The following is a 27,217-nucleotide window of genomic DNA, read 5'->3' on the forward strand; positions in this document are numbered from 1 at the left end:
TAGTATTGCAGTAGTATTGCAGTATTATTGCAGTAGCATTGCAGTAGTATTGCAGTAGTATTGCAGTAACATTGCAGTAGTATTGCAGTAGCATTGCAGCAGCATTGCAGCAGCATTGCAGTATTATAGCGGTAGCATTGCTGTAGCATTGCAGTAGTATTGCAGTAGTATTGCAGTATTGTAGAAGTACTGTATACATACACGCTGTCCACCAGTCCCAGGGGATCCTCTAGGACCAAGCAGGCCTCTAGGACCCTGTAATACAGAAAGATGTACAGGTCAAAAACATAAACACATATAAACATTACAATTCTAAACAGCAAGTGTTGTCCGAGGGTGATTTTGCAACTACGGGGACTTTTGGCATTGTTGAAAAAAATAAAATAATATAAAATACTTTTTTTCATTTTGTCAGGAACCATAAACTGGTAATGGCTGTAAACCATTTTATATTCGACACATTTCCCCCCAAACACTTTTTCCAGATGTTTTTCTATTTGTTTTGATCCATATATATATATTTTACTCCCTATCTTAAATCGTTGTTTTCCCTTAGTCATCGTTAAATTATCCTCTATGCTTCAGAATCAAAACGTTGAGCGTCTTGATTGTTGACCAATGACCAGTCATCAGCATTGGGGTGGAAAAGGCAGGTTCACATATCCAGAGCAGTGACCAGGAAGTACTTGTTTCATCTCCTCCACTAAAACAGAGTAGCCTACGTTTACCATCTAAAATACAGTTTAGTATCTACTACTGACTCATCTTAGCCAGAACAATAGACTACCTGGTGATGTGATTGATCATTTTCATGCTTCAGACAGGACTAGTTTGGATGGCTACCGGCTTTATGTCTAAAGAAAAGCAGCTGTAACATCGTCTTTAATATTATTCGATGAAGAATTAACACGTGAATTTATTAGGATATTTGTGAGGAACAACAGGGCTACCAGGCTGCCCTCCAACGGGATGGTGCGGTTCAGACAGAACATGTCGTCCATCTGATCCTCCTCTGTTACAAGAAGCTGTATGATTTAGCTTTGGCTAGACTCCAGAGAAGTGACATGATATATCCTAGTTGATTCTGCTGGCCCAGCAGCTCTTAAATACCAGCTGGGCCAGCAGCTCTTAAATACCAGCTGGGCCCAGCAACTTTTAAAAACCAGCTGGAACCAGCAGCTCTTAAATACCAGCTGGGCCAGCAGCTCTTAAATACCAGCTGGGACCAGCAGCTCTTAAATACCAGCTGGGACCAGCAGCTCCTAAATACCAGCTGGGCCAGCAGCTCTTAAATACCAGCTGAGCCCAGCAGCTCTTAAATACCAGCTGGGCCAGCAGCTCTTAAATACCAGCTGGGCCAGCAGCTCTTAAATACCAGCTGGGCCAGCAGCTCTTAAATACCAGCTGGACCAGCAGCTCTTAAATACCAGCTGGGCCATCAACTTTTAAAAACCAGCTGGAACCAGCAGCTCTTAAATACCAGCTGGGCCAGCAGCTCTTAAATACCAGCTGAGCCAGCAGCTCTTAAATACCAGCTGGGACCAGCAGCTCTTAAATACCAGCTGGACCAGCAGCTCCTAAATACCAGCTGGGGCCAGCAGCTCTTAAATACCAGCTGGGCCCAGCAGCTCTTAAATACCAGCTGGGGCCAGCAGCTCTTAAATACCAGCTGGGCCCAGCAGCTCTTAAATACCAGCTGGAACCAGCAGCTCTTAAATACCAGCTGGGACCAGCAGCTCCTAAATACCAGCTGGGACCAGCAGCTCTTAAATACCAGCTGGGCCCAGCAGCTCTTAAATACCAGCTGGGACCAGCAGCTCTTAAATACCAGCTGGGCCAGCAGCTCTTAAATACCAGCTGGGACCAGCAGCTCTTAAATACCAGCTGGACCAGCAGCTCCTAAATACCAGCTGGGACCAGCAGCTCTTAAATACCAGCTGGGCCAGCAGCTCTTAAATACCAGCTGGGCCAGCAGCTCTTAAATACCAGCTGGGACCAGCAGCTCCTAAATACCAGCTGGGACCAGCAGCTCTTAAATACCAGCTGGGCCAGCAGCTCTTAAATACCAGCTGGGCCAGCAGCTCTTAAATACCAGCTGGGCCAGCAGCTCTTAAATACCAGCTGGGACCAGCAGCTCTTAAATACCAGCTGGACCAGCAGCTCCTAAATACCAGCTGGGACCAGCAGCTCTTAAATAACATAACAATTTAAAGAACTTTAATTTATTTGACTCCTTTTGTAACCAACTGCATTAAATATTTTCAAATTAGCAAAAAATATATATTGTTGAAATACAGTACATAGAACAAGATCAAAAAGGCTTTCATTAAATAACAGAAATCAAATCATTGGTATTGTTTTTGTTTTTGTAAATGCAGCTGCCGCTGTTAGTGTAGCTATTAGATGCTGTTTATCATTGTGCACTAAGCTTTATTACGGGCGATAGGTTCACTACACATCAACACATTCTGTATCAGACAGTAGGCCGGCCCTCCTTTGAAGTCTCTCGTAGATCGATGCATTGCACTCTTTTTTGTTCATAAAGCCCTCCTGCGTAAACTTCCGTCGCACCTTACCTCATTGTTAACTTACAGACGTATGAGACACCAGTCTCAGGGATGGTTAACTCTGGACATCTCTTCAGTCGCCACTGAGTTAGGTTAATCTGCTTTTAGGTTTTTGCACCTCACTTGTGGAATGATCGTCAAGGCTCTCTAAAGTTGGATGAATTGGTGCCTCTAGGGCAATTTTCTTTTAAAGTAAACAAATAAATAATAAAACATTAAATGTTTTCTTATAAATCAACCCCCTCGAGGAACACAACAAAGCCCGTAGTTGCAAAATCATCCATAATGTGTTTCAGTGCAAAGTAAGACGGTATCCTACTCAGGTACTGTGTGTGGTAGCAGTGGTGTTAGCAAGAATGTACAGTGTCCACTGAAGCCTAGCTGAGAAATAGCAACACTGACCTCCTGTGGCCATTATGGTAACTACAAGTACTCAACAGCTCACTGATCTATATTTACTGCAGTCTTTCTATGGTCCATATGACGCCAGCCAGGAGGATAATGAAGTTATCTCTCATGGGTAAAGTGAGAATAGCTGCTTCTCTCAAGCTATATATTTCCTGTGAGGAGCGACTAGTTACTCCAACTCTGTCTGTCTCACACATCTCACCAAGGGCAACATTACTAATGTGATGGACAAGGCATGAATGCCATTATGAGTCTTAGGGAGGGGAAGGAAGGAGGGGAGGGAGAGGAGAGAAGAGGAGAGGAGAAGTGGGGAGAGGTAGGGAGAGGAGAAGTGGGGAGAGGTAGGGAGAGGAGAAGTGGGGAGAGGTAGGGAGAGGAGGGAAGTGGGGAGAGGTAGGGAGAGGAGGGAAGTGGGGAGAGGTAGGGAGAGGAGAAGTGGGGAGAGGTAGGGAGAGGAGAAGTGGGGAGAGGTAGGGAAAGGAGGGAAGTGGGGAGAGGTAGGGAGAGGAGAAGTGGGGAGAGGTAGGGAGAGGAGAAGTGGGGAGAGGTAGGGAGAGGAGGGAAGTGGGGAGAGGTAGGGAGAGGAGAAGTGGGGAGAGGTAGGGAGAGGAGAAGTGGGGAGAGGTAGGGAGAGGAGGGAAGTGGGGAGAGGTAGGGAGAGGAGAAGTGGGGAGAGGTAGGGAAAGGAGGGAAGTGGGGAGAGGTAGGGAGAGGAGAAGTGGGGAGAGGTAGGGAGAGGAGAAGTGGGGAGAGGTAGGGAGAGGAGGGAAGTGGGGAGAGGTAGGGAGAGGAGAAGTGGGGAGAGGTAGGGAGATGAGAAGTGGGGAGAGGTAGGGAAAGGAGGGAAGTGGGGAGAGGTAGGGAGAGGAGAAGTGGGGAGAGGTAGGGAGATGAGAAGTGGGGAGAGGTAGGGAGAGGAGAAGTGGGGAGAGGTAGGGAAAGGAGGGAAGTGGGGAGAGGTAGGGAGAGGAGAAGTGGGGAGAGGTAGGGAGATGAGGGAAGTAGGGAGAGGTAGGGAGAGGAGAAGTGGGGAGAGGTAGGGAGAGGTAGGGAGAGGAGGGAGGGAGAGGAGAGAAGAGGGGAGAGATAAGGAGGGAAGGAGGAGAGGAGACGTGGGGAGAGATAAGGAGGGAAGGAGAGGAGACATGGGGAGCGATAAGGAAGGAGAGGAGACGTGGGGAGAAAGGGATTGGGGAAAAGAAGGTTGGGAGGAAAGTGCAAAGAGAGAAGGGTGGGTTCTTCTGTTTAAGTAATTGATGTAATGGGTGTAGAGGGGAGGTGGCAGGTAAGACGTGTGTGTGTGTTGGAGCATGTGTGTGTTGGGGGAAGGAGAGAATGTGTGTCGGGGTGAAGGAGACTGAGGCGTTTAGGTGATGTAATCTTCAACCTCTGGGCCACTATGTTCCTTGCACCTCTGGAAGTCTGTCTGAAGAATAATACTCTGATACACAAGTCTGTTATCTTTGACAATGGTATTACACATTAGAAAATACTTACACTCTCTCCAGCCAGACCCCTCTGTCCGATCTCACCGTCCTCGCCCTGGCGAGAAGAGAGAGAAGAGTGGGTTATTGTGGAATAGATGGAGAGAGTTATCAGACAGCCTCATGGGATGTGTAGTTTGGGGTACTCACTCTCTGGCCATCCTCTCCTGGAGCACCTGGAGAGCCGATGGAACCCAGCTCACCCTGCAGAGAGAGAGAGAGATGACTTTACTGTCTTTACTGCCTTTACAATGTTTTACTGTCTTTACTTTGTCTTTACTCTGTCTTTACTCTGTCTTTACTCTGTCTTTACTCTGCCTTTACTCTGCCTTTACTCTGCCTTTACTCTGCCTTTACTCTGCCTTTACTCTGCCTTTACTCTGTCTTTACTGTGTCTTTACTCTGTCTTTATCTGCCTTTACTCTGCCTTTACTCTGCCTTTACTCTACTCTGCCTTTACTCTGTCTTTACTACGTATATACTGTCTTTACTCTGGCTTTACTGTCTTTACTCTGGCTTTACTCTGCCTTTACTCTGTCTTTACTCTGCCTTTACTCTGTCTTTACTACATATATACTGTCTTTACTCTGTCTTTACTATGTCTGCTCTGTCATTATTTAATACAGGACTAGCAGGCCAGAGACCAGACCTGTGCCTGGAAATATTCTTGCTTTGTGATCTCTGCACATCTATTTCCAGACTAGACGGAGCCCAGAATTACACAAACTACAACTCCAGTTTTACTAAGGCGTTTCTCTTTACCAAAGGACAGTTCGGCCTGGTCTGGAGATGGGTGGATCCCACTATAATTGGGTCAATGTTATAATGAGTTTCTAATGTCTGTCAACACTAGGGCGGTGACAGTAGACTCAGGCACTAATGTAGACACACACACACACACACACACAGACGCGTACACACACACACACAGACGCGTACACACACACACACACACACACACACACACACACACACACACACACACACACACACACACACACACACACACACACACACACACACACACACACACACACACACACACACACACACACACACACACACACACACACACACACACACACACACACACACACACACACACACACACACACACACACACACACACACACTTAAATACACATCCGCCCTCTCTCTATCCTGTCCCTGCACTGATTGGACACTGCAGTTAGAGTCCAGTAATGATTGAGTCTTGAGTTTCACAGATTGACAGCTTGGTAACAGTGATGTCATTTGAAGGTATTTTCAGACACAACTTGGACTGTTTGCACCATTAACAGACAGCATGCTGATTGGTAGGCTTTAAGATTAACCCATTAACAAACAGCATGCTGATTGGTAGGCTTTAAGATTAACCCATTAACAGACAGCATGCGGATTGGTAGGCTTTAAGATTAACGGGCTAGCACAGTTTTGAGGCTCATCACGCTGCATCGTTCCCCCAAACCACCTACCCTGTGTCCCTTATCTCCCGGGAGACCTGGGAGCCCGTCGAAACCTCGGTCCCCCTGTACAGGTCACAGCCGGAAAACAACAGGAGAGGTCAACATCACAATACACACAAACACGTCACATTACCACAATGTGACTAGACAAAGTTACAATAGTTAAAGTATAGAGACTGAAGATAGTACCACATAATGATCTGTATTGATAATAGTTAAAGTTTAGAGACTATATATATATATATATATTGGTGGATACCTGTAGCAGTGGTTGTACATACCTTGCCCCCCGACTCTCCTGGCATACCCCTGGAACCGTCAGCTCCGTTGCGACCCTGTGGGGAACATACCAGAGGTCATACCAGAGGTCATACCAGAGGTCATACCAGAGGTCAGTGGAACGATACACACATACAGCATACATAATACTAATACAGATGATAATGATAATAGTAGTAATAATAACAATACAACAATACAAACAAAAATAATAATAATAATATTAACAGATGTTGTATCAAAAGAGGTAATTGGGTTCATCTGACTTTAGAGAAAGACACGCACGCACGCACACACACACACACACAAACACACACACACACACACACACACACACACACACACACACACACACACACACACACACACACACACACACACACACACACACACACACACACACACACACACACACACACACACACACACACAGTTCACCTGGAGGATATTTTGGCAGTCTACTCTCTTCAGCTCACTATAGGCTGTCTTCAAACCATTGACAGGCCTCAGCTCCCTCTGCCAGTGAGGAGTTTGCTCGCTACGACGCGTGGCGAAACACTAACACACTGTACTGACACAGCCAATCACATGAACTCTTATCTTACCCTCTTTCCTGCTTTTCCAGGTGAGCCAGCTGGACCCTGAAGACCTCTGGGACCCTACAGACAGACAGACAGACAGACAGACAGACAGACAGACAGACAGACAGACAGACAGACAGACAGACAGACAGACAGACAGACAGACAGACAGACAGACAGACAGACAGACAGACAGACAGACAGACAGACAGACAGACAGACAGAGAGAGAGAGAGTTCAGAAAGTTCTTACATAATGTAGAACATATTCATGCATTGGTCAAAAATAATAAATATTTGACCTCTTTATTCAGAGAAATCTACAACACAGTCTTGTGCGCGTGCGACCTGGGTTAAACCCAGTGGGTCACGTATCATAGTAGAGGGAGCAAACACGATTCTCACCTGAGGTCCGTTGTCTCCTCCGTCTCCCTTCAGTCCGTTAGGTCCTGGTCCACCCTGAGGACGCATCAATCAATCAATCAATCAAATGTATCTATGAAACCCCTTGTCCATCAGCTGTTGTCACAAAGAGTTTTACAGAAACTCCCCAAATACAGATGTGCCAAGCTTGTAGCGTTATACCCAAGAAGACTCGAGGCTGTAATCACTGCCAAAAGGTGCTTCAACAAAGTACTGAGTAAAGGGTCTGAATACTTATGTAAATGTAATATTTAAGTTGTGTGTAGATTGATGAGGGGAAAAAACATTGTTTATACATTTTAGAATTTAGGCTGTAGAGAAAGATACGGAAGAAAAAGTCAAGGGGTCTGAATACTTTCCGAATGCACAGTATACCTGTTGCCAGGACAGCTATGTTCTGTTCAGTCAGACATTTATTTTTAATTGAATCTTTATTTAACTAGGCAAGTCAGTTAAGAACAAATTCTTATTTACAATGACGGCCTACCCCGGGACGCTGGGCCAATTGTGCGCCACCCTATAGGACTCCCAATCACGGCCAGATGTGATTCAGCCTGTATTCAAACCAGGGACTGTAGTGATGCCTACTTGCACTGAGATGCAGTGCCTTAGACCGCTGCGCCACTCGGGAGCCCCAAGTGGTGCATCAATACGTTGCACTTAGCATAAATAATATCTGGATGGATAAAACATGTTTCCATCAATGTTTTACTCTCCATGCCAAACATACTGGCTGAACATCACATTGTGTGTGTGTGTGTGTGTGTGTGTGTGTGTGTGTGTGTGTGTGTGTGTGTGTGTGTGTGTGTGTGTGTGTGTGTGTGTGTGTGTGTGTGTGTGTGTGAGAGACTCACCAAAGGCCCAGATCTTCCTGACATTCCCATTGGCCCAGGAGGACCCCTCATGGAGAGCTGTGATTGGACAGAGAGCTCATCATAAACTACAGCGAGATAACAAGCCTTTTTACACAGTCCTTATACAATCCTATCCACCTGATCCAGCACCTTCCAAATCTAATTCAAGTGTATTTGTCCAAGGCACCGAGTACAACAGGTGTAGTAGACCTTACAGTGCTTACTTACAAGCCCTTAACCAACAAAGCAGTTTTAAGAAAAATAAGCGTTAAGTAAAAAAATAGATAAGTAAAAAAATAGATAAGAAAAAATAGATAAGTAAAACAATAGATAAGTAAAAGAAATAGATAAGTAAAACAATAGATAAGTAAAAGAAATAGATAAGTAAAACAATAGATAAGTAAAAAAAATAGATGAGTAAAAAATAGATAAGTAAAAAAAAAAATAAGTAAAACAGATTAGTAAAAATAGATAAGTTAAAAAAAATGATAAGTAAAAAAATAGATTAGTAAAAAAAAATGATAAGTAAAACATAGATTAGTAAAAATAGATAAGTTAAAAAAAAATGATAAGTAAAAAAATAGATAAGTAAAACAGATTAGTAAAAAAAAATGATAAGTAAAAAAATAGATTAGTAAAAAAAATAATAAGTAAAAAAAAGTTGCTCTATAGGGTCATCATTCTCAGGGCTGCAGTTGATGTCTGAACACGATGGCCGTCTCTAAAATGGCACCCTATTCCCTATGTAGTGCACTACTTTACCCTAATATACATCCCAATTGGGACCCTATTCATTAAATAGTGCACTACTTTACCCTAATATACATCCCAATTGGGACCCTATTCCCTACATAGTGCACTACTTTAGGCTCTGAGTCGTACCCTGCCATTATATACAGTATTAATGTAATATAGTCATATTTCAGGTAGTATATAATATAGAAGATAGCTGTGCCCTAATCTGCCATTATATACAATACAGGTAATATAGTGTTAAAAATATCTAAACTTTACTATAACCATATAAGATCTTACCCTGGCTTGGGACAGGATCGCCTGAGCTTGTGCCTCTTGAGCTGAGACCACTGGTCCCTTCTGTGCATCTCCACCAGCACGGAACTGTCAATCACAACACAAGAGACGAAAGCCTTAGAAAACAAGCAAAGCAAACACACAAACACACAAACTACTACACACATTACGACATCTCAGAACATTATAGGATCTCTGTGGGCAGCCGCCACACTACGACATCTCAGAACATGATAGGATCTCTGTGAGCAGCCGCCACATTACGACATCTCAGAACATGATAGGATCTCTGTGAGCAGCCGCCACATTACGACATCTCAGAACATTATAGGATCTCTGTGGGCAGCCGCCACACTACGACATCTCAGAACATGATAGGATCTCTGTGAGCAGCCGCCACACATTACAACATCTCAGAACATTATAGGATCTCTGTGGGCAGCCGCCACACTACGACATCTCAGAACATTATAGGATCTCTGTGGGCAGCCGCCACACTACGACATCTCAGAACATTATAGGATCTCTGTGGGCAGCCGCCACAACATTACGACATCTCAGAACATGATAGGATCTCTGTGAGCAGCCCTGTGTGAAAAGAATAATACAAAATAAAATAAATGAAGCTTTTATGAGACATCTTTCTGAGGTCGGACCTTTTGTTTGGCTAATATCATACACACTCTTTCTGAACTCTCTCTCTCTCTCTCTCTCTCTCTCTCTCTCTCTCTCTCTCTCTCTCTCTCTCTCTCTCTCTCTCTCTCTCTCTCTCTCTCTCTCTCTCTCTCTCTCTCTCTCTCTCTCTCTCTCTCTCTCTCTCTCTCTCTCTCTCTCTCTCTCTATATATATATATATATAATATAATATATATATTCTTTATGCAGCCCTGTGTGTTCATCAGCATCACTGGTCGTCCCAGACAGACGACGGTCACGCAAACCCCTCCTCAGGCGTTGCATGCATCAACCAATGGTTGCGTGCCACGTCACCGACCGTGCCGTCAGGCACCAGATTGCTATAACACATGATGTGGTTAGCTGACACGTAAAATACCTATCTGGCATGCGTCAGCAAAGTCGGAGCAGGGGAACACGACCATATCCAACATGGACACTGAGTTGCAGCCCTGTAGTATGTATAAACCCGCCACTGGGTTCCATGACAGATCCGTTAGATCCAAAATGTCCGCTGAGCTGCATGCAGAGTGGTTACACAGTCACCGGTTCCAGTCCACTGCACCCAGTGACATTTACAAGGTGAATGACTGAGGTTTATATGTACTGAGGGCTTTAACGGGGATGCAGTGAGGTGAAGTGTGTTAAACAAGGTGACTTCAAGGTCCAAAACAGAGACACCACAGTTGACTGGAGGTTACATATGACCTAATGGGAACAGGTAGCTGGCAGTCAGACAGCCAGGACATATGGAGGTTGATGGAAAAGTGTTTCTTCATGGTTGAAACAGATATGTTGTGAGATACATTCAGGCCTTTAGACAATGATGAAGGCTAATAACATAGAATACAATATAGAAGATAAGGCTGAGGACAGATGGAAGGTGGGAGAGGGGAGGGGGGGGGGGGGGAGGGGAAGTAGGGGGAAGGAGGGAGGGAGGAGACTTACTGCCAACATGAAAATGTAATATTTTATAAGAGCAGCAGCAGTTGGAAGAGAGGGAAGGAGAAAGGTAGGGAGAGAGGAAAGATGAGGGAAGAGGGGACTTACCAGCAGCATGAAAATTGAATATTTTACAAGAGCATCAGCAGTTGGTAGATGGGGAAGGAGAGAGGGAAGGAGAGCAATAGAGAGGGAAGGATGGAGGTAGAGAGGGAAGGAGAGAAGTAGAGAGGGAAGGGGAGAAGTAGAGAGGGAAGGAGAGAAGTAGAGAGGGAAGGAGAGAGGTAGAGAGGGAAGGAGGTAGAGAGGGAAGGAGAGAAGTAGAGAGGGAAGGAGAGAAGTAGAGAGAGAAGGAGAGAGGTAGAAAGGGAAGGAGAGAAGTAGAGAGAGAAGGAGAGAGGTAGAGAGAGAAGGAGAGCAATAGAGAGGGAAGGATGGAGGTAGAGAGGGAAGGAGAGAAGTAGAGAGGGAAGGGGAGAAGTAGAGAGGGAAGGAGAGAGGTAGAGAGGGAAGGAGAGAGGTAGAGAGGGAAGGAGAGAGGTAGAGAGGGAAGGGGAGAGGTAGAGAGGGAAGGAGAGAGGTAGAGAGGGAAGGAGAGAGGTAGAGAGGGAAGGAGAGAAGTAGAGAGAGAAGGAGAGAGGTAGAGAGGGAAGGGGAGAAGTAGAGAGGGAAGGAGAGAAGTAGAGAGGGAAGGAGAGAGGTAGAGAGGGAAGGAGAGAGGTAGAGAGGGAAGGAGAGAGGTAGAGAGGGAAGGAGAGAAGTAGAGAGGGAAGGAGAGAAGTAGAGAGGGCAGGAGTGAGGTAGAGAGGGAAGGGGAGAAGTAGAGAGGGAAGGAGAGAAGTAGAGAGGGAAGGGGAGCGATAGAGAGGGAAGGAGAGAGGTAGAGAGGGAAGGAGAGAGGTAGAGAGGGAAGGAGAGCAGTAGAGAGGGAAGGAGAGAAGTAGAGAGGGAAGGAGAGAGGTAGAGAGAGAAGGAGAGAAGTAGAGAGGGAAGGAGAGAGGTAGAGAGGGAAGTAGAGAGGTAGAGAGGGAAGGAGAGAGGTAGAGAGGGAAGGAGAGAAGTAGAGAGGGAAGGAGAGAAGTAGAGAGGGAAGGAGAGAAGTAGAGAGGGAAGGAGTGAGGTAGAGAGGGAAGGGGAGAAGTAGAGAGGGAAGGAGAGAAGTAGAGAGGGAAGGGGAGCGATAGAGAGGGAAGGAGAGAGGTAGAGAGGGAAGGAGAGAGGTAGAGAGGGAAGGAGAGCAGTAGAGAGGGAAGGAGAGAAGTAGAGAGGGAAGGAGAGAGGTAGAGAGAGAAGGTGAGAAGTAGAGAGGGAAAGAGAGAGGTAGAGAGTGAAGGAGAGAGGTAGAGAGGGAAGGAGAGCAGTAGAGAGGGAAGGAGAGAAGTTGAGAGGGAAGGAAGGAGGTAGAGAGGGAAGTAGAGAGGTAGAGAGAGAAGGAGAGAAGTAGAGAGGGAAGGAGAGAGGTAGAAAGGGAAGGAGAGAGGTAGAGAGGGAAGGAGAGAAGTAGAGAGGGAAGGGGAGAGGTAGAAAGGGAAGGAGAGAGGTAGAGAGGGAAGGAGAGAAGTAGAGAGGGAAGGAGAGCAGTAGAGAGGGAAGGAGAGAAGTAGAGAGGGAAGGAGAGAGGTAGAGAGAGAAGGAGAGAAGTAGAGAGGGAAGGAGAGAGGTAGAGAGGGAAGGAGAGAGGTAGAGAGGGAAGGAGAGCAGTAGAGAGGGAAGGAGAGAAGTAGAGAGAGAAGGAGAGAGGTAGAGAGGGAAGGAGAGAGGTAGAGAGAGAAGGAGAGAAGTAGAGAGGGAAGGAGAGATGTAGAAAGGGAAGGAGAGAGGTAGAGAGGGAAGGAGAGAGGTAGAGAGAGAAGAGGGGACTTACCGGCAGCATTAGAAGGGTACCTGGAGGACCAGGAACTCCGTCTGAACCAGGAAGACCAGCACGCCCTGGAGGACCCTGGGTAATGTAGGAGAGCGAGAGAGAGAGAGACAGACAGACAAACAGACAGACATTTGGTTATTATGGAATAATTTAGAGAGAGGTTGACTACAAAGTTCAAGGGGAAGGAACTTCTTAATCATGATCACGTAGGAAATATAAATGATTGATATAAATCTGTAAAGAGGAAAAGAGTATGTGAGTACAGAACATTGGGGGTATTTCATAGACCTTGAGAAAGTAATGGAGATGGTGAGGTTTGATGTTTGGCCACGGTGATCTTTTACTACCAGGGAAGTAGAACGTAGAAGGCAAAGGGCTGACTATAAATATGCCCAACTAAAAAAAACATTTTGCAAAAATATTTGAACTTGTTCAACCGAGATACCAATGAAATATGTTGTCATTATACCAATTATTTAAGTCGCTGACAAAATTAGGACTACTGACGAACAGAGGGGTGGGACTTTCCTACTGTGAATTGGCAGAGGGCTTAAACTAATATCCAACCATACAAAAAATACAATGCATTTATTAGCATTGTGAAATCAATGTAAAGGTATGTAGTGGGGCACTCAGACACATCATCACAACATTACGTTGTTGATAAAGAACTGAGGAAAATAGTTATGCTAATGCTAACGATTTAATGGATATGCTATCGCTAGACGAATGCACTCTGGTTTAACTGTACATCGCTCCGGATTAGGGGTGTGACGTTTAAAGACGGTAATTTTAAACACATTTGGGATCGTTAAGTACATTTTTTACAAAATGTAAAATCACAGTGCCGTTATCACAAAACTACCACTAACAGGTCCTCATCATCATAAAAGCATGATTTACTAGTACAAATAGTCCAGGCTAAACGTGCATGATAAATCACAGTATATCCACTGTATTACCACCAGCGGATGGTCTGTCTTTAACAGACCAGGCCAGAGCTAGATGTCTTTAACAGACCAAGCCAGGGCTAGATCTCTTTAACAGACCAAGCCAGGGATAGATCTCTTAGCAGGCCAGGCCAGGACTAGATGTCTTTAACAGACCAAGCCAGGGCTAGATCTCTTAGCAGGCCAGGCCAGGACTAGATGTCTTTAACAGACCAGGCCAGGGATAGATGTCTTTAACAGACCAGGGCTAGATCTCTTTAGCAGGCCAGGCCAGGACTAGATGTCTTTAACAGACCAGGCCAGGAATAGATCTCTTTAGCAGGCCAGGCCAGGACTAGATGTCTTTAACAGACCAGGCCAGGACTAGATGTCTTTAACAGACCAGGCCAGGGATAGATGTCTTTAACAGACCAGGGCTAGATCTCTTTAGCAGGCCAGGCCAGGGATAGATCTCTTTAGCAGGCCAGGCCAGGGATAGATCTCTTTAACAGACCAGACCAGGGATAGATGTCTTTAACAGACCAGGGATAGATCTCTTTAGCAGGCCAGACCAGGGATAGATGTCTTTAACAGACCAGGGATAGATCTCTTTAGCAGGCCAGACCAGGGATAGATGTCTTTAACAGGCCAGGGATAGATCTCTTTAGCAGGCCAGACCAGGGATAGATGTCTTTAACAGGCCAGGGATAGATGTCTTTAACAGGCCAGGGATAGATCTCTTTAACAGGCCAGGGATAGATCTCTTTAACAGGCCAGGGATAGATCTCTTTAGCAGGCCAGGTCAGGACTAGATGTCTTTAACAGACCAGGCCAGGACTAGATGTCTTTAACAGACCAGGCTAGGACTAGATGTCTTTAACAGACCAGGCTAGGACTAGATGTCTTTAACAGACCAGGCCAGGACTAGATGTCTTTAACAGACCAGGCTAGGACTAGATGTCTTTAACAGACCAGGCCAGGGCTAGATGTCTTTAACAGACCAGGCCAGGGCTAGATGTCTTTAACAGACCAGGCCAGGGCTAGATGTCTTTAACAGACCAGGCTAGGGCTAGATGTCTTTAACAGACCAGGCTAGGACTAGATGTCTTTAACAGACCAGGCCAGGACTAGATGTCTTTAACAGACCAGGCTAGGACTAGATGTCTTTAACAGACCAGGCTAGGGCTAGATGTCTTTAACAGACCAGGCCAGGGCTAGATGTCTTTAACAGACCAGGCCAGGGCTAGATGTCTTTAACAGACCAGGCCAGGGCTAGATGTCTTTAACAGACCAGGCCAGGGCTAGATGTCTTTAACAGACCAGGCTAGGACTAGATGTCTTTAACAGACCAGGCCAGGGCTAGATGTCTTTAACAGACCAGGCCAGGGCTAGATGTCTTTAACAGACCAGGCCAGGGCTAGATGTCTTTAACAGACCAGGCCAGGGATATATCTCTTTAACAAACCAGGCCAGGGATATATCTCTTTAGCAGGCCAGGCCAGGACTAGATGTCTTTAACAGACCAGACCAGGGGTAGATCTCTTTACCAGGCCAGGGATAGATCTCTTAGCAGGCCAGACCAGATCTAGATCTCTTTAGCAGGCCAGGCCAGGGCTAGATCTCTTTAGCAGGCCAGGGATAGATCTCTTTAGCAGGCCAGGCCAGGGCTAGATCTCTTTAGCAGGCCAGGCCAGGGCTAGATCTCTTAAACAGGCCAGGCCAGGGCTAGATCTCTTTAACAGGCCAGGCCAGGCCTAGATCTCTTTAACAGACCAGGCCAGGCCTATATCTCTTTAACAGGCCAGGCCAGGGCTAGATCTCTTTAGCAAGCTGGTCACGCGCTCTGATCTAGTCTCTGTCTGTCTCAGACGTGCTCTGCTGTGCTCTTCACTGCTGGGTCAAATTGTTCCCATGTGTTAATGCTTCCCCTCTCTGACTAACTGACTGCCTGACTGACTGCCTGACAGCCTAACTGGCTGTCTGGCTGACTGCCTGCCTTGCTGTCTTATCCAGAGGGATATCCAGAGAGCTACATACATAAGGCTAACTCTGTAATGGCACCCTATTCCTTATATAGTGCACTACTTTTGACCAGAGTCCTATGGGCCCAGAGTCCTATGGGCCTTGGTCAAAGGTAGGGCACTGTGTAGTGAATAGGGTGCCATTCTAAACTTAGCCATAGACTCCTTATTGCCCCCCCCCCACCCCCATATTGGCACTCCCTAGAAGAAGTAGTCAATTTATTTAAGTATTTTTGTTGTTGTCGTAGGGACAATAACATTGTAGTGGTGACAATAAAAATAATTAGAATTTTTTCATTTTTATTTGTATGTTTAGCTCACATAATATGATTTAAAAGTACACATTAATGTGTCTGTAGTAAAACACATGTGGCAAAAACACATGTAGACATTAATAATTACCTTTCTATCACTTCCAAAATATTATTTATAAATGGTGGGGGAGTACCAAGATGGAGGCTTAAACAGAGCACCATCTATCAGTCATCTAGTGTATACATATATATACATTATAAATGGTGTGGGAGTACCAAGATGGAGGCTTCAACACAGCACCATCTATCAGTCATCTAGTGTATATATATATATTATAAATGGTGGGGGGAGTACCAAGATGGAGCTTCAACAGAGCACCATCTATCAGTCATCTAGTGTATATATACATTATAAATAGTGGGGTATTAGCAAGATGGAGGCTTCAACACAGCACCATCTATCAGTCATCTAGTGTATATATACATTATAAATAGTGGGGTATTAGCAAGATGGAGGCTTCAACACAGCACCATCTATCAGTCATCTAGTGTATATATACATTATAAATAGTGGGGTAGTAGCAAGATGGAGGCTTCAACACAGCACCATCTATCAGTCATCTAGTGTATATATACATTATAAATAGTGGGGTAGTAGCAAGATGGAGGCTTCAACACAGCACCATCTATCAGTCATCTAGTGTATATATACATTATAAATAGTGGGGTAGTACCAAGATGGAGGCTTCAACACAGCACCATCTATCAGTCATCTAGTGTATATATACATTATAAATGATGGGGGTAGTACCAAGATGGAGGCTTCAACACAGCACCATCTATCAGTCATCTAGTGTATATATACATTATAAATAGTGGGGTAGTAGCAAGATGGAGGCTTCAACACAGCACCATCTATCAGTCATCTAGTGTATATATACATTATAAATAGTGGGGTAGTACCAAGATGGAGGCTTCAACACAGCACCATCTATCAGTCATCTAGTGTATATATACATTATAAATGATGGGGGTAGTACCAAGATGGAGACTTCAACACAGCACCATCTATCAGTCATCTAGTGTATATATACATTATAAATAGTGGGGTAGTACCAAGATGGAGGCTTCAACACAGCACCATCTATCAGTCATCTAGTGTATACATACATTATAAATGGTGGGGGAGTACCAAGATGGAGGCTTCAACAGAGCACCATCTATCAGTCATCTAGTGTATATATACATTATAAATGGTGGGGGAGTACCAAGATGGAGGCTTCAACACAGCACCATCTATCAGTCATCTAGTGTATATATACATTATAAATGGTGGGGGTAGTACCAAGATGGAGGCTTAAACACAGCACCATCTATCAGTCATCTAGTGTCTATATATACTGTATATATATATACATGTATTAGAAATGCTTGGGGAGTACCAAGATGGAGGTTTCAACAGCACCATCTATCAGTCATCTAGTGTGTATATATATATATATATATATATCATTGGGTGGGGAGAGAGGAGGCAAGGGGTGCGGGGTAGGTTATGTGAGAAATGTGCTGATAAAAGGATAGTCCTTGCTTGGGTATAGTGTGTGTGTGTGTGTGTGTGTGTGTGTGTGTGTGTGTGTGTGTGTGTGTGTGTGTGTGTGTGTGTGTGTGTGTGTGTGTGTGTGTGTGTGTGTGTGTGTGTGTGTGTGTGTGTGTGTGTGTGTGTGTGTGTTAGGGAGACCCTGCTCTTTCCAAAAATCTCAAACTTCAGAACCACCAGCACCGGATCAATTTCAATGGGCCTGTCAATTCTCAGTCAGGCTAACTCCTCCTGGGAGGAAATGGAGAGGGAACGACGGACTGGGGTGGAGGGATCCAGGATCAGACAAATATTTTCTGAGCATTCTGCCCTTACTGGAACAAAAAGGCTTTTGTGTCAAGAGGAGGGGAGGGTAGGGGAAGGGAGAGGGACGTTTGCCTCTGCTGAGGTGGGCTTGGTGGGTGTGTCTTCCCTCCATTCTAAGGTTGGGTCTCAAGTCGTCCTAATCCCATTTATTTGTAATTTAAATGTAAAAAAAAGTGTATTTAACCGTTATATAACTAGGCAAGTCAGTTAAGAACAAATTCTTATTTACAATGTAGGGTGTGTAGCGGGGGGGAAGTGGGAAACGGGGTCGAGTCACCACATTCTAGGAGGAAAAAACAAAGCCTTACTACAGCTTCTTAAAGAAGGGCCACTTATTCCGTGTCAATCAATCAAACTAAATGTCCTCAGATCCACAGTCCCAGGGCTGTGTCCCAAACGGCACCGTAGTCCCGATATTAGGGCACTACTTTAGACCAGGGTCCAGTGCAGCCCTAAAGAAGTACACTCTATAGGGTGCCTTATTGTTTGATGTGCTGCTGGAGGGTCTGAGGTCGGCTTAAGGCCCCTTGAAACTGAGACATCGAGAGAGAAAAAAACAGCAAGCGACCCAAATAGCAACCTATGCCCTAGATAGTGTACTACTTTTAACCAGAGCCTATAGGGAATTTAGGGACGTAGTTCTACAACTATGTGCTGTTGAGGGTAATCCGAGTTATTTGGTTTCCAGGACCTGCCCCTCGGTCTTCCTCCCCTCCCTCCTCCTTCCTTCTTTTCTCTCCTCTCTCCTCTCTCCGCTCTCCTTCTCCTTCCCGGTGCAGTAGCGAGCCCTGCCCGATTGACTTCTTATCTCCCCGTGGTATGAAGGTGTTGGGGCTCTACTACAAAACCAGCCAAAGGAGCAGGATACAGAGAAACGACTTCCTTTATAGGTATATCTGCTGGCTTCACTTCTTTGTAAACCAAGATGGACGACTTGTTGTCAAGACCAGTCTTGTCTGAAACACTGTGTTTATTATGTTAAACTAATGTCTTCATTATCATAGTATACTGTTACTATGAATAGACTGTCATCTAAGAATCAGTGAAGTAAGTGGAATGCTGACTCGTTACTAGTCAGATATATTAGTCACGGTCCAAGGAGACAGACTAGTCGGTCTTGGCCTGAGGCGTCTAAGAACCACATTCTCCCAAATATACAGTACCAGTCAAACGTTTGGACACGCCTAAACAAATCAACATCTATTTTATATTTGAGATTCTTCAAAGTAGCCACCCTTTGCCAGCTTTGCCAGCTTTGCACACTTGGTATTCTCTCAACAAAAAACAACAACAAGATCTCCCTTAATATTGAATTCACTGAGATCTCCCTTAACATTCCATTCACTTAAATCTCCCTTAACATTCCATTCACTGAGATCTCCCTTAACATTCCATTCACTTAGATCGCCCTTAACATTCCATTCACTGAGATCTCCCTTAACATTCCATTCACTTAGATCTCCCTTAACATTCCATTCACTGAGATCTACCTTAACATTCCATTCACTGAGATCTCCCTTAACATTCCATTCACTAGATCTCCCTTAACATTCCATTCACTTAGATCTCACTTAACATGAAATTCACTTACATCTCCCTTAACATTCCATTCACTGAGATCTCCCTTAACATTCCATTCATTTAGATCTCCCTTAACATTCCATTCACTTAGATCTCCCTTAACATTCCATTCACTTAGATCTCCCTTAACATTAAATTCACTTAGATCTCCCATAACATTCCATTAACTGAGATCTCCCTTAACATTCCATTCACTTAGATCTCCCTTAACATTCCATTCACTTACATCTCCCTTAACATTCCATTCACTGAGATCTCCCTTAACATTCAATTAACTGAGATCTCCCTTAACATTCCATTCACTGAGATATCCCTTAACATTCCATTCACTGAGATCTCCCTTAACATTCCATTAACTTAGATCTCCCTTAACATTCCATTCACTGATATCTCCCTTAACATTCCATTCACTTAGATCTCCCTTAACATTCCATTCACTGATATCTCCCTTAACATTCCATTCACTTAGATCTCCCATAACATTCCATTCACTGAGATCTCCCTTAACATTCCATTCACTTAGATCTCCCTTAACATCCATTCACTTAGATCTCCCATAACATTCCATTCACTTATATCTCCCTTAACATTCCATTCACTTAGATCTCCCTTAACATTTCATTCACTTAGATCTCCCTTAACATTAAACTCACTGAGATCTCCCTTAACATTCCATTCACTGATATCTCCCTTAACATTCCATTCACTTAGATCTCCCATAACATTCCATTCACTTAGATCTCCCTTAACATTCCATTCACTTAGATCTCCCATAACATTCCATTCACTTAGATCTCCCATAACATTCCATTCACTTATATCTCCCTTAACATTCCATTCACTGAGATCTCCCTTAACATTAAATTCACTGAGATCTCCCTTAACATTCCATTCACTTAGATCTCCCTTAACATTCCATTCACTTAGATCTCCCTTAACATTCCATTCACTTAGATCTCCCTTAACATTCCATTCACTTAGATCTCCCTTAACATTCCATTCACTGAGATCTCCCTTAACATTCCATTCTTTGGTATTTCTAAACCGCTATAGTTGTATTGGTTTGATGTGCAGAGGGTTGTCTTGTATATTCTATGAGGGTTGTACTGTATATTCTATGAGGGTTGAACTGTATATTCTATGAGGGTTGAACTGTATATTCTATGAGGGTTGTACTGTATATTCTATGAGGGTTGTACTGTATATTCTATGAGGGTTGTGCCGTATATTCTATGAGGGTTGTACTGTATATTCTATGAGGGTTGTGCCGTATATTCTATGAGGGTTGTACTGTATATTCTATGAGTGTTGTACTGTATATTCTATGAGTGTTGTACTGTATATTCTATGAGGGTTGTACTGTATATTCTATGAGGGTTGTACTGTATATTCTATGAGGGTTGTACTGTATATTCTATGAGTGTTGTACTGTATATTCTATGAGGGTTGTACTGTATATTCTATGAGTGTTGTACTGTATATTCTATGAGTGTTGTACTGTATATTCTATGAGGGTTGTACTGTATGTTCTATGAGGGTTGTACTGTATATTCTATGAGTGTTGTACTGTATATTCTATGAGTGTTGTACTGTATATTCTATGAGGGTTGTACTGTATATTCTATGAGTGTTGTACTGTATATTCTATGAGTGTTGTACTGTATATTCTATGAGTGTTGTACTGTATATTCTATGAGGGTTGTACTGTATATTCTATGAGTGTTGTACTGTATATTCTATGAGTGTTGTACTGTATATTCTATGAGGGTTGTACTGTATATTCTATGAGGGTTGTACTGTATATTCTATGAGTGTTGTACTGTATATTCTATGAGTGTTGTACTGTATATTCTATGAGGGTTGTACTGTATATTCTATGAGGGTTGTACTGTATATTCTATGAGTGTTGTACTGTATATTCTATGAGGGTTGTACTGTATATTCTATGAGGGTTGTGTTGTATATTCTATGAGGGTTGTGCCGTATATTCTATGAGGGTTGTGTTGTATATTCTATGAGGGTTGTACTGTATATTCTATGAGGGTTGTACTGTATATTCTATGAGGTTTGTACTGTATATTCTATGAGGGTTGTACTGTATATTATATGAGGGTTGTACTGTATATTCTATGAGGGTTGTACTGTATATTCTATGAGGGTTGTGTTGTATATTCTATGAGGGTTGTACTGTATATTTTATGAGGGTTGTACTGTATGTTATTTGAGGGTTGTACTGTATATTCTATGAGGGTTGTACTGTATATTCTATGAGGGTTGTACTGTATATTCTATGAGGGTTGTACTGTATATTCTATGAGGGTTGTGTTGTATATTCTATGAGGGTTGTACTGTATATTTTATGAGGGTTGTACTGTATGTTATTTGAGGGTTGTACTGTATATTCTATGAGGGTTGTACTGTATATTCTATGAGGGTTGTACTGTATATTCTATGAGGGTTGTACTGTATATTCTATGAGGGTTGTGTTGTATATTCTATGAGGGTTGTACTGTATATTTTATGAGGGTTGTACTGTATGTTATTTGAGGGTTGTACTGTATATTCTATGAGGGTTGTACTGTATATTCTATGAGGGTTGTACTGTATATTCTATGAGGGTTGTACTGTATATTCTATGAGGGTTGTGTTGTATATTCTATGAGGGTTGTACTGTATATTTTATGAGGGTTGTACTGTATGTTATTTGAGGGTTGTACTGTATATTCTATGAGGGTTGTACTGTATGTTCTATAAGGGTTGTACTGTATATTCTATGAGCCAGAGTTCTCCAACCACACTCTGAATAGCCTTTACACTATTTGCTGTGGTAGCTATATATAAACTGTTGAGTTGCATATGTTGCTATAGTGATGGGTTAAAATGATAGTCAGAGAGTTAAAGAAAGTGGTGGGTAATGAGGGAATGACCTATTTCCAACAGCAGGAAGTGCAAAGGGAGTTCCTGAGCAGCGACAGCTCACTTACCCTGTCACCGTGGTCTCCATGTGGGCCAGGGGCACCCTGGGAGCCTGGGGCGCCGGGCAGGCCCTGCGAACGCACACACACACACACACACACGTTAACTACAGCAGAGCTAGCTTACCAAACTGCTACCACATTTAATTTATCAACCTCAGAGAGACAAAGCTACACTCTCTCTCTTTCTTTCTCTTGCTCTCTCTCTCTCGTGCACTCTTTCACAATCTTTGTCTCTCTCTTTGTCTCTCTTTGTCTCTCTCTTTGCCTTTCTGGTCTCTCTCTCTCTCTCTCTGGAGGCAAAGAGAGAGAGAGTAGGTCTGGGAGAGAGGGAGGCAAAGAGAGAACGTGATACTCACAGCTTGGCCGGGGCCTCCTTGGGGTCCTTCAATCAGCATCCCCTGGAAGACAGAGAAAAGAGAGGGAAGACAGACAAGAGAGAGAGAAAAGAAAGGGAAGACAGACAAAAGAGAGGGAAGACAGACAAAAGAGAGGGAAGACAAACAAAAGAGAGGGAAGACAGAGAAAGCGAGGGAAGACAGACAAAAGAGAGCGAAGAGAGACAAAAGAGAGGGAAGACAGACAAAAGAGAGGGAAGACAGAGAAAAGAGAGGGAAGACAGACAAAAGAGAGGGAAGACAGAGAAAAGAGAAAAGAGAGGGAAGACAGAGAAGAGACAGGGAAGACAGACAAAAGAGAGGGAAGACAGGGAAAAGAGAGAGAAAAGAGAGGGAAGACAGAGAAGAGACAGGGAATACAGAGAAAAGAGAGGGAAGACAGGGAAAAGAGAGAGAAAAGAGAGGGAAGACAGAGAAGAGACAGGGAATACAGAGAAAAGAGAGGGAAGACAGAGTAAAGAGAGCGAAAAGAGAGGGAAGACAGAGAAGAGACAGGGAATACAGAGAAAAGAGAGGGAAGACAGAGAAAGAGAGAGAAAAGAGAGGGAAGACAGAGAAAAGAGAGGGAAGACAGACAAAAGAGAGGGAAGACAGACAAAAGAGAGGGAAGACAGAGAAAAGAGATGGAAGACAGACAAAAGAGAGGGAAGACAGACAAAAGAGAGGGAAGACAGAGAAGAGACAGGGAAGACAGAGAAAAGAGAGGGAAGACAGACAAAAGAGAGGGAAGACAGGGAAAAGAGAGAGAAAAGAGAGGGAAGATAGAGAAAAGAGAGGGAAGACAGGGGAAAGAGAGAGAAGACAGGGAAAAGAGAGGGAAGACAGACAAAAGAGAGGGAAGACAGACAAAAGAGAGGGAAGACAGAGAAAAGAGATGGAAGACAGACAAAAGAGAGGGAAGACAGACAAAAGAGAGGGAAGACAGAGAAGAGACAGGGAAGACAGAGAAAAGAGAGGGAAGACAGACAAAAGAGAGGGAAGACAGGGAAAAGAGAGAGAAAAGAGAGGGAAGATAGAGAAAAGAGAGGGAAGACAGGGGAAAGAGAGAGAAGACAGGGAAAAGAGAGGGAAGACAGACAAAAGAGAGGGAAGACAGAGAAAAGAGAGGGAAGACAGAGAAAAGACAGACAAAAGAGAGGGAAGACAGAGAAAAGAGAGGGAAGACAGACAAAAGAGAGGGAAGACAGACAAAAGAGAGGGAAGACAGACAAAAGAGAGGGAAAAGAGAGGGAAGACAGAGAAGAGACAGGGAAGACAGAGAAAAGAGAGGGAAGACAGACAAAAGAGAGGGAAGACAGACAAAAGAGAGGGAAGACAGATAACGGAGAGGGAAGACAGAGAAGAGACAGGGAAGACAGACAAAATAGAGGGAAGACAGACAAAAGCGAGGGAAGACAGACAAAAGAGAGGGAAGACAGACAAAAGAGAGGGAAGACAGAGAAAAGAGAGAGAAAAGAGAGGAAAGACAGACAAAAGAGAGGGAAGACAGAGAAAAGAGAGGGAAGACAGAGAAAAGAGAGGGAAGACAGAGAAGAGACAGGGAAGACAGACAAAAGAGAGGGAAGACAGGGAAAAGAGAGAGAAAAGAGAGGGAAGACAGAGAAAAGAGAGGGAAACATGGATACATTAGCATTCAGAGACGGCAGTAAATCTACATGCAGTGTGGAGACAGAGTACAGTTTTAGCTGATACATCATCATTACCTAGTTACACAGTAGTGATAATAACTAGTTATACAGTAGTGATAATAACTAGTTATACAGTAGTGATAATAACTAGGTTTACAGTAGTGATAATAACTAGTTATACAGTAGTGATAATAACTAGTTATACAGTAGTGATAATAACTAGTTATACAGTAGTGATAATAACTAGGTTTACAGTAGTGATAATAACTAGTTATACAGTAGTGATAATAACTAGTCATACAGTAGTGATAATAACTAGTTATACAGTAGTGATATAACTAGTTATACAGTAGTGGTAATAACTAGTTATACAGTAGTGATAATAACTAGGTTTACAGTAGTGATAATAACTAGTCATACAGTAGTGATAATAACTAGTTATACAGTAGTGATAATAACTAGTTATACAGTAGTGGTAATAACTAGGTTTACAGTAGTGATAATATCTAGTTATACAGTACTGATAATATCTAGTTATACAGTAGTGATAATAACTAGTTATACAGTAGTGATAATAACTAGTTATACAGTAGTGATAATAACTAGTTATACAGTAGTGATAATAACTAGTCATACAGTAGTGATAATAACTAGTTATACAGTAGTGATAATAACTAGTTATACAGTAGTGATAATAACTAGTTATACAGTAGTGATAATAACTAGTTATACAGTAGTGATAATAACTAGTTATACAGTAGTGATAATAACTAGTTATTCAGTAGTGATAATAACTAGTTATACAGTAGTGATAATAACTAGTTATACAGTAGTGATAATAACTAGTTATACAGCAGTGATAATAACTAGTTATTCAGTAGTGATAATAACTAGTTATACAGTAGTGATAATAACTAGTCATACAGTAGTGATAATAACTAGTTATACAGTAGTGGTAATAACTAGGTTTACAGTAGTGATAATAACTAGTTATACAGTAGTGATAATAACTAGTTATACAGTAGTGATAATAACTAGTTATACAGTAGTGATAATAACTAGTTATACAGTAGTGATATGACCTAGTTATACAGTAGTGATAATAACTAGTTATTCAGTAGTGATAATAACTAGTTATACAGTAGTGATAATAACTAGTTATACAGTAGTGATAATAAATAGTTATACAGTAGTGATATGACCTAGTTATACAGTAGTGATAATAACTAGTTATTCAGTAGTGATAATAACTAGTTATACAGTAGTGATAATAACTAGTTATACAGTAGTGATAATAACTAGTCATACAGTAGTGGTAATAACTAGTCATACAGTAGTGATAATAACTAGTTATACAGTAGTGGTAATAACTAGTCATACAGTAGTGATAATAACTAGTTATACAGTAGTGGTAATAACTAGTTATACAGTAGTGATAATAACTAGTTATACAGTAGTGGTAATAACTAGTCATACAGTAGTGATAATAACTAGTTATTCAGTAGTGATAATAACTAGTCATACAGTAGTGATAATAACTAGTTATTCAGTAGTGATAATAACTAGTCATACAGTAGTGATAATAACTAGTTATACAGTACTGATAATAACTAGTTATACAGTAGTGATAATAACTAGTTATACAGTAGTGATAATAACTAGGTTTACAGTAGTGATAATAACTAGGTTTACAGTAGTGATAATAACTAGTTATACAGTACTGATAATAACTAGTTATACAGTACTGATAATAACTAGTTATACAGTAGTGATAATAACTAGTCATACAGTAGTGATAATAACTAGTCATACAGTAGTGATAATAACTAGTCATACAGTAGTGATAATAACTAGTTATACAGTAGTGATAATAACTAGTTATACAGTAGTGATAATAACTAGGTTTACAGTAGTGATATGACCTAGTTATACAGTAGTGATAATAACTAGTCATACAGTAGTGATAATAACTAGTTATACAGTAGTGATAATAACTAGTTATACAGTAGTGATAAAAACTAGGTTTACAGTAGTGATAATAACTAGTTATACAGTAGTGATAATAACTAGTCATACAGTAGTGATAATAACTAGTTATACAGTAGTTATAATAACTAGTTATACAGTAGTGATAATAACTAGTTATACAGTAGTGATAATAACTAGTTATACAGTAGTGATAATAACTAGTCATACAGTAGTGATAATAACTAGTTATACAGTAGTGATAATAACTAGTTATACAGTAGTGATAATAACTAGTTATACAGTACTGATAATAACTAGTCATACAGTAGTGGTAATAACTAGTTATAAAGTAGTGGTAATAACTAGTCATACAGTAGTGATAATAACTAGTTATACAGTAGTGATAATAACTAGTTATACAGTAGTGATAATAACTAGTTATAAAGTAGTGATAATAACTAGTTATACAGTAGTGATAATAACTAGTTATACAGTAGTGGTAATAACTAGTTATACAGTAGTGATAATAACTAGTTATACAGTAGTGATAATAACTAGTTATACAGTAGTGGTAATAACTAGTTATACAGTAGTGATAATAACTAGTTATACAGTAGTGATAATAACTAGTTATACAGTAGTGATAATAACTAGTTATACAGTAGTGATAATAACTAGTTATACAATAGTGATAATAACTAGTCATACAGTAGTGATAATAACTAGTTATACAGTAGTGATAATAACTAGTTATAACTAGTTATACAGTAGTGATAATAACTAGTTATACAGTAGTGATAATAACTAGTTATACAGTAGTGATAATAACTAGTTATACAGTAGTGATAATAACTAGGTTTACAGTAGTGATAATAACTAGTTATACAGTAGTGATAATAACTAGTCATACAGTAGTGATAATAACTAGTTATACAGTAGTGATAATAACTAGTTATACAGTAGTGATAATAACTAGTTATACAGTAG

The 27,217-nt window shown here is 42.1% G+C and overlaps 1 protein-coding gene across 1 annotated transcript in view; it reads right to left on the reverse strand.

The window, feature by feature from the left end:
* The window catches only part of LOC139560287 (collagen alpha-1(XI) chain-like), a 229,228-nt gene that overhangs the window by 98,960 nt on the left and 103,051 nt on the right, over positions 1-27,217 (reverse strand). Inside the window, exons 10-21 of the mRNA XM_071376929.1 lie at positions 22,596-22,637; positions 22,246-22,308; positions 12,574-12,648; positions 9,097-9,180; positions 8,062-8,118; positions 7,190-7,243; positions 6,810-6,863; positions 6,207-6,260; positions 5,935-5,988; positions 4,610-4,663; positions 4,473-4,517; positions 202-255 (exon numbers count right to left, since the gene is read on the reverse strand). Coding sequence (XP_071233030.1) covers positions 202-255; positions 4,473-4,517; positions 4,610-4,663; positions 5,935-5,988; positions 6,207-6,260; positions 6,810-6,863; positions 7,190-7,243; positions 8,062-8,118; positions 9,097-9,180; positions 12,574-12,648; positions 22,246-22,308; positions 22,596-22,637 — 690 coding nt within the window. The remainder of the gene's footprint in view (positions 1-201; positions 256-4,472; positions 4,518-4,609; positions 4,664-5,934; positions 5,989-6,206; positions 6,261-6,809; positions 6,864-7,189; positions 7,244-8,061; positions 8,119-9,096; positions 9,181-12,573; positions 12,649-22,245; positions 22,309-22,595; positions 22,638-27,217) is intronic.

Source organism: Salvelinus alpinus, chromosome 30, assembly GCF_045679555.1.
Source record: "Salvelinus alpinus chromosome 30, SLU_Salpinus.1, whole genome shotgun sequence".
NCBI lineage: Eukaryota > Metazoa > Chordata > Actinopteri > Salmoniformes > Salmonidae > Salvelinus > Salvelinus alpinus.